At 43.5% G+C, this 13,534-nt stretch overlaps 1 protein-coding gene across 10 annotated transcripts in view; it reads right to left on the reverse strand.

The window, feature by feature from the left end:
• Positions 1 to 2,881: 2,881 nt before the first annotated feature.
• GTF2IRD1 (GTF2I repeat domain containing 1) overlaps positions 2,882 to 13,534 on the reverse strand; it is a 173,269-nt gene continuing 162,616 nt past the window's right edge. For all 10 annotated transcript variants that reach the window (XM_073315874.1, XM_073315870.1, XM_073315869.1 and 7 more), the window contains 4 exons: positions 7,784 to 7,976; positions 5,450 to 5,487; positions 4,373 to 4,509; positions 2,882 to 3,127 (listed from right to left, as the gene is read on the reverse strand). In XM_073315874.1, coding sequence (XP_073171975.1) covers positions 3,059 to 3,127; positions 4,373 to 4,509; positions 5,450 to 5,487; positions 7,784 to 7,976 — 437 coding nt within the window. In that variant the 3' untranslated portion in view covers positions 2,882 to 3,058. The remainder of the gene's footprint in view (positions 3,128 to 4,372; positions 4,510 to 5,449; positions 5,488 to 7,783; positions 7,977 to 13,534) is intronic.

Consider the following 13,534-nt stretch of genomic DNA (forward strand, 5'->3'; position numbering starts at 1 on the left):
CCCTTTTTAGAAGCACTGCTGTGGTGTAATTCTGAACAGACACGGAGGTGAGGCATGGCCATAAGGTTGATTGGAGATCGGCCCATGACACGGCCATTTCCTGATTCCCTGTGTGACTCCTCCCTGGTAATCGAGAGGCTTTTCCCCTTTCAAGCCTTTATGATTCCATCACAGTTTTTGGACCAAATTCATCCCTAGTGAAACTCTGACATCCGTTTATCCTAATTTAACTCCACTGACTCAGTTTAACCCTTGCCTTTTAATACAATTAAGGCCCCATGAACACCCATTGTTTCATGTTCTCTGTGTATATAAAATCATCCTACTGTATTTTCCACTGCATGCATTCGATGAAGTGGGCTGTAGCCCACAAAAGCTTATACTCAAATAAATTTGTTAGTCTCCGAGGTGCCACAAGTACTCTTGTTCTTTTTATGAACTATGCAGTACATTAGACCTAAAATTCTGCAAACAGCACCACCCCACGTATGCAAAAGAACAACAAAGAAATCTATGGGAAACTTGGAACGATGCAGTAAAGCTTACTTTATTACAAAGATGCAGTAATCTTTAGTTTTACTGAATTGAATTCTTAAAATTAAAGACTCACAATGTAATAAATCCATCTTTATTAGCAGACACCTAGATGGCTTGGTTTGATTCAACAATAAGTTTCAGAAAAGGAAATGATTGTGTGTGTGAAATTATTTTTTCTAAAATTGGCGATATTCTGGGTTTGGGTGGCAGCCGGATGGAAGACTTGAAATGTAGGTGTCAGCTCTTCTGATGTGAAACTGAACTTCTAAACTGGGCTCAGTGAGACAGCTCTTTGCCCTTCCTTTCATTGTTGGCTTTGTGTCTTTTCTTGGGTTGGTAGTGGAGGAGGTTGTTTCTTGTTATTATTTGCATCTAACTCAGCAGTGACTGGAGGTCAAGGAAATTGATATAAAATCCCAAGAGCTTTCAAACAATTCAAGGTATGATCAAAAATGCCTCTGTGGGAAAGGAAAAGACCAGTATTAAAGTAGAAAGATGTGAAGCCCTTACTACAAAAAGGTGTCTTAGGTCTTCCAAATACAGAAGCATATTATATTGTAAAAGAGTATTCACAACTGGCTTCTCTTCTTGGAATACACTTAGATACATTTAGAAGCTCTAGAAATGCACCTTCTTGACTTCAATGCCACCAACCTGCACCAGTGGAAAAAGATGGCTAACCCAATAGCGAAGTATAGCAAGGATGTCTGGGTAGGAGCACCAACACTGAGCAATGGTTTTCCAAAATTAACCCTTAATTCTTCAGTCTGGAACTATACTAAAAACAAACTGGGGGTTAGTTTCCTTTATTGGGAGGAATGGGGATGTGTCTGTGGAGGATCTATATCTGAAGGACCTGCTATCAGTGTTTCCAAATGGTTTTTAACTTGACAAGCAATCAACAGCTGAGATTTCATAGAGCATCAAGTTATCTGCATTCATGTTTAACTAGAGCACTTGAGCCATCTCCTTTCAGTATTATAGCTTGCATCTTCCTCTTGGCTAATCTCAAAGCCATCTTTAATTATTCTAGTCTACTCAGTTTATTATACAGCCCTCATTGCTGTATTATCTGAGCACCTGACCTATCTTGACTATCATATCCTACTTGTGCTTTTCAATCTCTCACCTACATGTGAGTGCATGTTAACTAAGTGCTTTGATGAGACACATTGGTCAGCTATATTAGAGTGTACAACAGTAATCTGCAAATGAGATTGCAGCAATTTAAAATTCTTTGCTGGAGTTTACTGCCAACTGCACAATGACGTGTGCTGGAAGAATGGGAAGCAAGGTAGTAATCTGACACATTACTTGAAATCAGGGTTGGAAGGGACCTCAGGAGGTCATCTAGTCCAACCTCCTGCTCAAAGCAGGACCAATCCCCAACTAAGTGTCCTCATAGAAGAACTTTTTATTCAAAGGTTATACAAATAGTCTAGAATCATGTGTCACTAGATGCAGCAAAACTATACCTACCTACCTGAGTTTTCTTCAATCCATGAGACTCCAAAGCTTTTAAAAAATGGATTACAATCGCCTTTGTTGAGAAATTGATCCTTATGAATAAGCTTTTATGGTTTTAAAAGATTGGTAAATTTATACAGCAGAAATGGCTTCATCTTATTTGTGAGCTGAGGGTGGAATTCACTCTTGTTGCAGAAGGCCAGCACCAATCCTATGCACCTCTCAAATCCCAAAATTTGGCTTAAGCCAGGGCCATAGACAGGCTTTCTGCCCAGAGATGCAATTCATCCAGGATGATTAAATTGAGGAATTCCATGAACTCTGAGAAGAATTTCTCTCCGATTTAAGAGACAACAGACAAGTACAAATGACAAGCACGTGAGACAGCTGAGGAAATGTTGTCGAGGTAGTAATCCAGGGACCGATGTTCATACAAAATAAGACCCCTTTAACCTGCTCTGGTGGGCTAAAGAATCCTTAAAGTGGGCTTACATGTAATCTTCTACGCACCTGAAAGCCCCTGTATGCTGCTAGAGTGGTGTAAATGGGCCTGAGCATAAATGGGAATCTAGGCCCCGTCCTTTGTTTCTGTCAAGTGTTTATTCATCCATACTTCACGTTGTATTTTTGTGCTGATGTTTCAATATCAAGAAAAGATTTTTTTTAAACTGTTGACTGACGTCTGAAGACACCAATGGCAAATGAAGCATGACAACCATGTGTCAAAAATCTGGGGTTCAAACTCTAGACCCTACCCATTTTATTTTGGAAGTAAGGCATGATGAGGTATGCTGATGTACATCAGAAGGTGCTCCTCTGTATTGATTTTTACCTATCATGGATTTCATCAATAATACAAAAAATAAAATAAATAATGTTAAGAGCAAGGCAACACTTTTTATTTTTATTTAAAAAGGCCTTGATGGCAGGAATATAGTGTAAAAATCATTGGAAAAACTAAAAGGCATCGATACATATTAGAATATACACTTTTTACATAAATTACATTTATTTATTTATTCTGTCTGTTGAGGTTCTGATTCAGTACTGAGGTCTAATAGTTAATAGGTCCTGGAATCTGGACATTTAGACCACCGTAGTCTAACATGTACATGGGCCATTGCTGAGAGAGAGAGAGAGAGAGAGAGAGAGAGAGAGAGAGAGAAGGAAAAATGCTGTTAAGACAAAATACTCTACAAAAACGTGCATTCATCAAGTTTCTGTCACGCTCCCACACAGGGCAAGTCTTCCATTTTCCAAGTCAGATTTTCTTTTTAAATAAAACACCAGAAAACCTACCCCAAATAACTTCTAAATGTATTAATATTTTTGCTTTTTTAAAAAAAATTTTGCTTGAAATAATAATTGCTAATAAATAACTGAGGCCAGTTCCTTAGCTAGAATAGATCCATGAATCTCCCTTGATGTCGGTTCTTATTTTTACATCTTTGATTTTCTACTTCAAGGACATTTTAGCTTCACCCCACTCCCAAAACATTCACCTTTTCATACATATAAAAAACAAAATCAAGAACCATCATACAACAATGGCCAAAGCACATGGAAAGCTGGAGCATGTTAATAGCGCTTCCCTGAGTTTGACAGGCTGGTTTATGAAATAATGCAGCTGGTTATGCGTTGGGGACTTTAGATCCTTCAGATGTGTGTCTGAAACCTGTGAAGTATCTTCACAGGCTGAGAATCCTGCACTCCGTGACATAACCTTGCCACACAGTGCTCCTTGCGTAGTGCTGATGGGAGTAGAAGGGTGTGGGGCACATGCAAGGGAGAAAGATGACTACATAATAACTTGACTCTCCCAGAGGCAGATCCTGGAAAGTGCATCAAGTCTATTGCAGTCGAAAGGGCTGAGGGTGCTCTGCACCTTACAGGATTGAGTCACCAATGTGACAATGCCAACAGAGAGCTCTAGGCGGTTGCAAGGAGGGTCAGGCGTTGGAATGGCTGCTCTCTGTGGCGTGTTCCCCACTCAGGGCAGGACACTAAGTCATTCCTGCCCTGGCCACCACTACCTTCCCCTCAGCAGCATTAGTGTATCACAGAGGAGGCTTCACTGATGGACGCTGGCAGAGGCCAGCCCATGGCAGCCCTGCAGAGCATGCTGGACTGGTGCAGGGGAGATGCCGAGTGGCCTCTCTGCTGACAAGCCAGCTCCTCCCAGAGGCAACAGAGGGACAGAGGCTCAAAAGCGAGCGTTCCCTTTCTTTACCAGACCTGGTGTCGCCATCTAAGTTAGGGGTTTATAGCATTTCTAGGGCTAGTGAAGGAAACAGATGAAGGGTGGTAGGGGAAGAACCCTGAGCTAGACAGAGATGCAGTAAGTTGGTTGACGTTTAGAAGGCTTTACCACAAGTGAGATCTGATTTGTTGAAGATGTGGACTCCATATTGGAAGAGGAGGAAGAGGAAGACGACGATGAGGAGGATATCAAGTTCCCTTCAGAGATCCTCTTCCGCTTTCGTTTGGGAACACTGTTGTCTTTTTCTGAAGGGGAGGATGGGAATGAAATGGGTTATCTGAACGGCTGATTCTCCAGCTTAGGAATGGAAGCAAACACCACACCCAGTCCCTTTCAAGGCCCTGGCCGTAGGGCATACTGGTTTCACACAAAAGTCATAACGCAAAATAAAAGTCTCTCCAGAGGCTTTTCCCTTGCTTCCACCAGCCAGGGAAAAGAGAACACACCCTTTCCCTCTGCCCACTGGGCCTAGCTTCCTCTTTCTTATATATCCTGCTCAGCCCTGTGATAGGCAGAGACCTGTAACCTTTTCCAGGCTGCTGCCTCACCTTGTCATGGTCAGACTTGAGTTCTAATGCCCTAAGAAGTATCCTGTGAATAGAGAAGTCATTTAGGTCACTGTGCCCCTCTGATCCATTGCCTTCCTGCTGAGAGATTGCCAACCTGGCAGCTAACGAGTGCCGGTCGCATTGGTGACTTAAGTGAAATGGAGCCGCGTCCAGTAGGACTTGGATTGCGAGCACAGACTCCTCTCAAGCACAGTACATGATTTCATCTTTGCAGAGTAAAAAACAGTACTAGGGCTCAGATTTTCAAAGCCATCTTGAGGGATTTATTCAGCAACAGCCATTAAAATTAATGTGAAGGGCATTCAAATCCCCTAGGCCACTGAAAATCTTAGTCAAACTACAGCCTCTGTTTCCCTTTCACAAACAGCCTCAGGAAAACTGCAGAAGCGAAGCCAACCCTGCGAGATTTCCTTCCTGGATAGACCCCAGACTTTGTCTCAGGCCCCAGCTGGATGACGAGATGGAGAGGATTAAGATGACAAACATCAACCTAACTAGCCTGCTCTATTTTCTTTTGAGCCCCGCAGTCTGGCCTCCTGTGTATTTTGTGCCGCAATCTGTATGTTTTGCTTTGCAGTTTGCTCCACTGGAAGGAGAGCTTTAGCACAGAGCTTACCTGTTTGTTTGGCCTCAGTGCATATTTCAGCAAACGGTCTGTGTGAGAAACAAGGTGGAGATTAGCAATTGTGAACGGTTAGGGCACAGATGTTCTTTATCCCTTGCATATCTAACCATCTCCTAGTGGGGTTTCCTCTGTCTTGCGTGTGTTTGGAGGCAGAGCAGACCTTTGAGATTGTACTAGAGCATGGGACGGTCTCCTCTGGCAGCCTGCCCATCTAGGGCAGAGCACACAGCAGACCGAGTCCTCTGTGTTATTAGCCTTAGGAAAAGAAAGAGCTTAGTACTCTACACATCCAACTTGAAACCACTCCAGAACCAGAGACAGTCAGAAAAGTCTGAGGTCTCAGAGTCCAAGGTGTGGCATGCCTCCCAAGCACCACAGAGACAAAGCAAAGTTCACTGCAAGAATGTTGGGTTTGAAGGGTTCAAGAAAAGAAAAGAATATAGACACATATTAGAAACAGGCTCCAAAATTCCTCCAGGATACATATTTCATGTAGACCAGTGGTGCTCAACCTATGGTACGTTTAGCACAGATTGTACATCAAATGGTTGATCAGAATGAGAATCCACTCTAACGACTCTGAGTAAAATTGCAACATTGGCATACTGAGTTCTTTTGAGTTTTAGATATATGGTAGGGCTGCAAATCTGAGACAATATCAGCTGATTCTAAATGGACCAGCCCAACGCATTTTCAGTGCCTCAGACAATCTTTAGCTACGAGAACATGAACAAAATATAACCCTCATCTTCTTGCTGTGACCCAAGACTTCTTGATGCCAACTGGCAGGGGCACAGGGATCCCCTATGTTCACCCAAAGGGGACATATAACATCTCTAATGAAATCCTGGGTTACACTGGTCATCATAATCATTGAGAGATGTATGTATGGGAAATATGTAAGGAGTTATATACAGTAGATACTAAAAATTAGTTTGTCTAGGTTTGTGAGTTAAGGTAGGTCACCAAAGGGTGGTCCACATACTCCAGGCAAGCAGGGGGGGAAAAGAGACGTGTATCTCACTCTGGCTGGTCATATGCAAATTGAGTATTGTATGGTTCACAATGGATGCCCATTTACTACCTGGGCAAAATGCTAATCAATAGGTAGAGGAGACTGGAGGCAAAAACAAAACCAGCAGGAGTTATCCTGTTCTGGAGTACGACAATGAACTTTTGAAACTATCTGGGGTGCAGCTGAACCCCAGGAATTCCTTCAGTCTGTCTGGATAACCCACCAGCGTGCTTGGTCTTCCGAAATGGGATCTCAGCCAGACTGGTTGAAAACACTGGGAAAAAGACTTGAGACAAGCTGTCTTCTAAAAGATAGTGGAATACCTTGATAGGTAAGCCAAGGCTCTAGAAAGCAGGTTATAATTTTGTTTTATACATAACCACATCTCCCATAGTCTCACTCTCTATCATTTGAATCTCTGTTCTTTAATCATCAACTTATTCTGGTTTTCACTTTCTGTAGAACTAAGCACAGTGTGTTAAGTAGAGGGTGATCCTGCGCTGACTCTTACAAGCTGGTGTGTGCTCTTCCTTTGGGAGTGGCGAATCAGAGTTCTGTGAGAGTTTAGAGGAACAGGGCTGAACACTCCAGAGGGATGCTCAGAGGACTCAGCGGTTGGCGTGTGCCTATTGCTAACCTGTACAGAGAGGGCAAGGCCTGTGTTGCCAGAAGCTGGTGGTTTCAGGGAGCTGATCCCAGGCAGGCACAGACACCACTTCCTCACACTAGGGGCAGGTGGTGGTGAGAGGCCTCACAACCCTGAATACCCCTCAGAAGCATCCTTCTAGCTCAGTGCAGAGAGGCCATATCACCGTAACAAAGCTTTTCGTTAACAAAGTGTTCTTTATACATTACAATAGTCTCATTGCTCAGGGGCAGCAACCCCAGGTTACTTTTCAGTTGAAAGTTCCTTAGCAAGGTGATCAACTGCCTAATGAAATCAGCAGCAGTACATTCATTGGGCCAGATCATCAGTTCGTGTTAATTGGCATCGCTCCCCTGACGTTTAGCCAGTTGTTTGCTAGAGAGAAGGACACGCTGCCTTATCTTGTTTCCTAAGAATATGAATTGGACCCCAACCTTTCCTAGCCTGACAGGATTCCTCACATAGCTGAAAGACACCCCCCTCCCCGGCCCTGAGAATTCTTACAAATGTAAACCAGAAGATACTATGGACCAGATCCTCAGCCAGTGTAAACTGGTGCAGCTCCATTGCAACCCATGGAACTATGCCAATTTACACCAGATGGGGATTCTGGCCGTACATGTTTAGAAAAGACCCCGGAAGTAGAGGAGCTATTGAGACTTACTGGAGTTGGTTTATAATCACTATCCGAATGTGCTCTCGTGCTTTCAGGATCTTCTCCAGCCGGTGGATGTCATAGGTGTTGGGATTTCTAAAAGGGATATCATCTGGCAGACCAGTAACTTCAACAGCATCAGGACTATCCCTGATCAATTTGTATGGCACCAAGACTGGCCGGTTCAATCCCAAAGCCTCTCCTGCAACAGCACAATAGAGGCCAATGTGATAAGTGAACATTAAGTGGAGGCCTTTGAACCCTGAGGTAGTATTTCAACACCAAAATTATACATTTTCACTGTACTCAATGCAATTTTCCTAGACATTTCATATTTTGCTTAATAAACTGTTTTCAAAGTGTAAGTACCAAACCACTTACTGAAGAGAATGGATTTGCTATTCAAGGAAGGAAAAGATCCCCTAGTTGAATTTTAAAAGCTTTCCAATGTCTAGTATTGGCAGAATTCAATTTTTATTTTTTATAATTTGATGCATAATAAAAATGTTTGTTTTTAAGCATTTTAAGATTTGTATTGATTTACATGCTCACTTTGAAATTATGGTGGGTATCAGACAACAATTCTTTAATGACAGTAAATACTGAGATTCAAAAGGTTAAAGCTTTATAACCATTAAAACACAAATTATCAATATTACATGTCAAAATATACAAAATAAAGATCCTTCAATCAAACCTGAATAAGTTCTCAAGAAGCCTTTTTCTTACTTTGCCTATCTGTACATTTTTATTACTATTGATGGAAATATTTTTTCTTGTGTGTGTGATGAAATCAATGTTTATTGATAAAAATCAAATCTTTGCAAGCATAGCGATGGCTCAGCTCTTTCCCTAGAAGTCAGGAATTCACACAAGGAAAATACACCCCAGGGCCTTTTTCAGGGCTCATTGTCCAAGCCAATCAGTTGCTGGTTCAAGAGTCAGAGGCACATTACAATGGTAGTGCCTAGAGTTTTGGAAGTCAAGAAGATTGGCTTCACTATGGGATTTCAACATTACTAGGATATTGCTTTAAATGAGCTCTTGGATAAGTCATACTTCTGAATATCTGCACTCAAACTTCTTGCAAGGAGAGAAAAAACATTTCTCGGCTCTGTCAGATTAAGTTACAAACCCCCTTTTAGAGTAGCAGCCATGTTAGTCTGTATTCGCAAAGAGAAAAGGAGTACTTGTGGAACCTTAGAGACTAACACATTTATTTGAGGATAAGCTTTGATGCATCCAGTGAAGTGAGCTGTAGCTCACGAAAGCTTATGCTCAAATAAATTGGTTAGTCTCTAAGGTGCCACAAGTCCTCCTTTTCTTTTTGTGAAACCCCCTTTTCTTTTCACTAGCCCAGCCCTAGTAAGGGATACTAATTCCTTACGAGATGATGAAATTGCTTCATGTCTGTCTGTCCTGTTTATTGTCAGTTTCCGTGGTCCCTGTTAAGCAATCTTGCTATTAGGCATAGTTGGGGGCTATTATGCAATACATGTAATCGAGCATTCACATACACATCCCATATCTGTATCTGTAGGTATCACCTAAATACTCACGGTCATAACATAACCTGATACACCAGGGAAGCCCACACCCTCAAAGAGTGTGGGTAAGGTGTTCTGCTCCTGATCAAGTTATGTGAAAAGTGACAGCCCACGGTTGCAATATATGCCACCTCATCAGCATTTACCGATAATCCCTATGATATCTCCTCCATCTCCAGAGATATGAAGCAGTCAGAGAGGAGCGCTGGCTATGCTTTGACGATGCAAGCGCTGCAGGTTGAAGTTTTGTTTTCTTTTCATGGAGATCATCTTTACCAACCGTTCCAAGTCCCACCTGACATTCGCTGTTGGGTAAGGCCTGTTCAGGGAATGCACTGCTCATTTTCTAGCTCCTGTATTGAAGGGACTCAGTTACACCGGCTTAGACCCAAGATCCATCCAGTACCGTGTTTTGTCCTGGATGCGTCAGAGGAAGGTGTAACACACCAGAGTGGACAGCTATGGAATAACCTGGTAATCTGGGGCTACGCACCATTTTGTGGCTGGAACTGGGTAATACAAACCAAAACCGGACTTTGGACACTCTGGCCCTGATTCTGATCCCACATACAACAGTGGTACACCAGCATATTCCCACCGCCTCTTGTGGAGTTACTCCTGGATTGACACTTTATGCAGCTGAGAGGAGAGTCAAGCCCTCGGTCTCTTGGTCTAATTCATCCAATAAGCATACTACACAAATGGACGAGGAGCAACAACTATACAGCACAGGTCCTGGAAATTGGGATATTACTGCACCCTCTGGCTTGAAGCAGCTTCCATTATATACGGGGTTTATTGTTTGGTTCAGTGGCTCCTAGCACCCCGACGATCGAAATAGTTCCAGCACCCCTGCTATACAGTGGAACAGTACTTCTTTAGCAAACAAGTGTTGGTTTTACGTCTGGAACTTATCCAGCAACAGCCAGACTGTGTGCATGAGAGAGAGAGAGGGAGGGGGGGAGGGAGCAGAATGGGGGATCACCCACAGCTATTGCAATGAGAGAAGAGTCCCCCTTGCATTCTCTTTTTCACAAGAGGCTGGAGCATTTGTAATAGGAACCTCTATGCTCCCTCTCCCTCCCATGACTCAGTAAGGATCACATTTTTTTTTCTGTGCAGCTGTTGTTCAATAGCTGGCTCTTCCTGCTGGAAACCAACAAACTGACTCAGTAACATAATATTTTCCTCTGCAGGGAACATCTGCCACAGGTTCTTTATTCCTTGCCTGGATTAGAACAGCTTCTGAGCTTGATGTTGAGCAGTTTGCAGAGTGGCAGATGAAGCACTCTGCCTTCATACCATTGGCCAAGCTACAGTTCCCCATCCGGCCAACGACCTGTACAGCTTGGTCACTTGGGTGCGTAACCGTTCCAGTCAGGAACTCGACACCTAAAGCAGATGCGGTCATTAGCTCTGCTGGCTGAGACCATCTGTGGCTCCTGCAGATTGATAGCTACCCCGGAGCACGGCCCATTGCAACGTGGCTTTTCCAAGCTGCTTTATGCCCGCATCAGTTACAGCAATACTTGTTGTTTCATGCATAAGGAATAAATAGAATGCGATGAAAGTATTATTATAATTACTCCTAATAGCCTCAACATGTATTCAGTCCAGGATGTGGTTAACAGACAGAGGGGAAGCAATTATCAGAAGTGTCTAAGAGGTTTAGGATCACAAGCCCCACTGAAAGTCAAGTCACTTCTACATATTTACAGAAGATAAACAGTCTGAAAGCCAGGGAACGTGTTAACCCAGGCCATGGTTATTTCCAAGTACAACTCTAAGACTCTGTACGGAAATACAGGACTCTTCTTCTGCCCTACACACAGGTGTTAACATCCTGCCTTCATAGTCAGGGTAATTACAGCTGAGTCATGCACACAGGTGGATCCAATCAGCATCAACTAGGATACAAAAGGGGATAAGGGGTGTCAAACTACAAACTCCATTTGGACTGTAAGGCTGCCCTGTGCCTTCTCTAACTTCAAGGGGTAGTGATGGGGCTAACAATGGAGGGTCGTTAAACCTTGATGATGTCCTATTCAAATGGAAGCACTCTTGGACAAAGAGCTGACTACCACCCAGGGCAAACCAGTTTTTCAAGTCTTGGCTCCAGAGGGGTGGTGATCAAGCAAGGGATCCCCTGAGAGGGGCATGAGGGGCAACGGCAGGTGACAAGAGAGTCACATGGGAAAGGAGACAGGAAGTTATAAAAGGAGCAGGTCTGCTAAGTCCAAGGCAGCAACTTTCTCTCACAGACCGGAATAGGAAAAGAAGCATGCGGTAGAGGAGCATAGTCCAGGATTTGCTGAATTGGAATTAATTTGCAAACTGGACACCACTACAGTAGGCTTGAATAAAGACTGGGAGTGGATGTGTCATGACACAAAGTAAAACTATTTCCCCATGTTTATCCCCCCCGACCCCCGCACTGTTCCTCACATGTTCTTGTCACTGCTGGAAATGGCCCACCTTGATTATCACTACAAAAGGTTGTTGTTTTTTCTCTCCTGCTGGTACTATCTCACCTTACCTGATCACTCTGGTTACAGTGCGTATGGTAACACCCATTGTTTCATGTTCTCTGTGTATATAAAATCTCCCCCCTGTATTTTCCACTGCATGCATCCGATGAAGTGAGCTGTAGCTCACGAAAGCTTATGTTCAAATACATTTGTTAGTCTCTAAGGTGCCACAAGTCCTCCTTTTCTTTTTGTGGATACAGACTAACACGGCTGCTACTCTGAAACTAGTCCAGGAGAGGTGACTGACCAAATCCCAAAGAACACTGAAGAGTGGTGAGGAAACTCAGGCATGGAATTTCAGATCTGTATATCTTAGATCTGTATATCTCTTGTCACAGTGATTGTTTTTTCAGTAAGCCCTTTGCCAAGCCCGTGCCTGTTTGCTTCAACTATTGTGTGTCCCTGGAGGGGTAAACAATCAACCAGAATGCTCACAAGAGTGGAGATCTAAGAAAGGGTATGCCTAAGCTACAGGAGGCTCACAGAGGTGGGGGGGTCAGCACTTGTCCTGGGGGTCACAGCTAGGTCACAGGGTCCCTCATCCAGGAGGAGTACTTGTGGCACCTTAGAGACTAACCAATTTATTAGAGCATAAGCTTCTGATGAAGTGAGCTGTAGCTCACGAAAGCTTATGCTCTAATAAATTGGTTAGTCTCTAAGGTGCCACAAGTCCTCCTTTTCTTCATCCAGGAGGGATATCAGACAGAGTCTGTCCCTAAGGAGCATGCCAGAGAGGTAGGAACCAGAGTTTGTCTGAAGCTTATCCAGTGACCAAGGGCTGCTCAAAAACACATGGGCCCAAACACAGCAGCTTGGTAAGTGCCCACCAGGGGGAGCATGATCAGGGCTGTGACACGCGTCCTCCTGACATTTTAAATTAAACACTCCAACTACATGGGCTGTTTGACTGCTGTGAGACACATTGCTCTATCAAACTTGAAGGCCCTTTTGGCCCTCTCGTATGGATCTGAAGATTTCTTCTCTGAACAGCCGGATTGAATTTTTGTTTACATTGAACTTCAAAACCAAATTGGAAGGGAGGAGCCAAGGTATTCCCAATGTAAACCCAAAACACTGGATAATTCTGGCTTTCCTGATCTGTAGGGCTGGAAGAGCACCAAAAGGGGGAAGTGTGTTTCAGGCAATTAACCCTTGCCCTTTCTGCTGCTTGGCACTCGCACTTTCTTGGCATTGCTGCTATTTTTGTTTCTCTTTCAGGGGGGTGGAAGGGAGGCAGGGATAGTCTGCTCCAGAGCAGAAGGTGGAAACAGCATTTTTGTTGCTGGCAAACAGGCTACTGGACTGAGAGTTTTCAAGCTATCAGAGCAGACAGACAGAGTAGATCTATTTGCTTGATCACAGCACGGTAGTTGAGAAATCACCATAGTGCGATTCTGTAAATCTCTGCACTCTGATAGGCGAAAAAGTTGATCCCCCCACAATACAGCGTTCAGGGACTTGCATGGTGTTTGAGAAATAACTGTACAGTGGTTATGCAAATCAGACATCCAGAACCACAATGGGGGAACAACTATTCACAGCTATGTACCAGTAACTGTATTACATCCCTGCTCTGAGACAATTACACTGCTGAATGTTGTAGGGGAAGCTGCAGGGTTTGGGGTTTTTTTTTTTCCTACTGCACGTTTGCAAGGAATTGAGGTGGAAGTACATGGATAACGGGA

This window comes from Lepidochelys kempii, chromosome 17, assembly GCF_965140285.1.
Source record: "Lepidochelys kempii isolate rLepKem1 chromosome 17, rLepKem1.hap1, whole genome shotgun sequence".
Classification (NCBI taxonomy): domain Eukaryota; kingdom Metazoa; phylum Chordata; order Testudines; family Cheloniidae; genus Lepidochelys; species Lepidochelys kempii.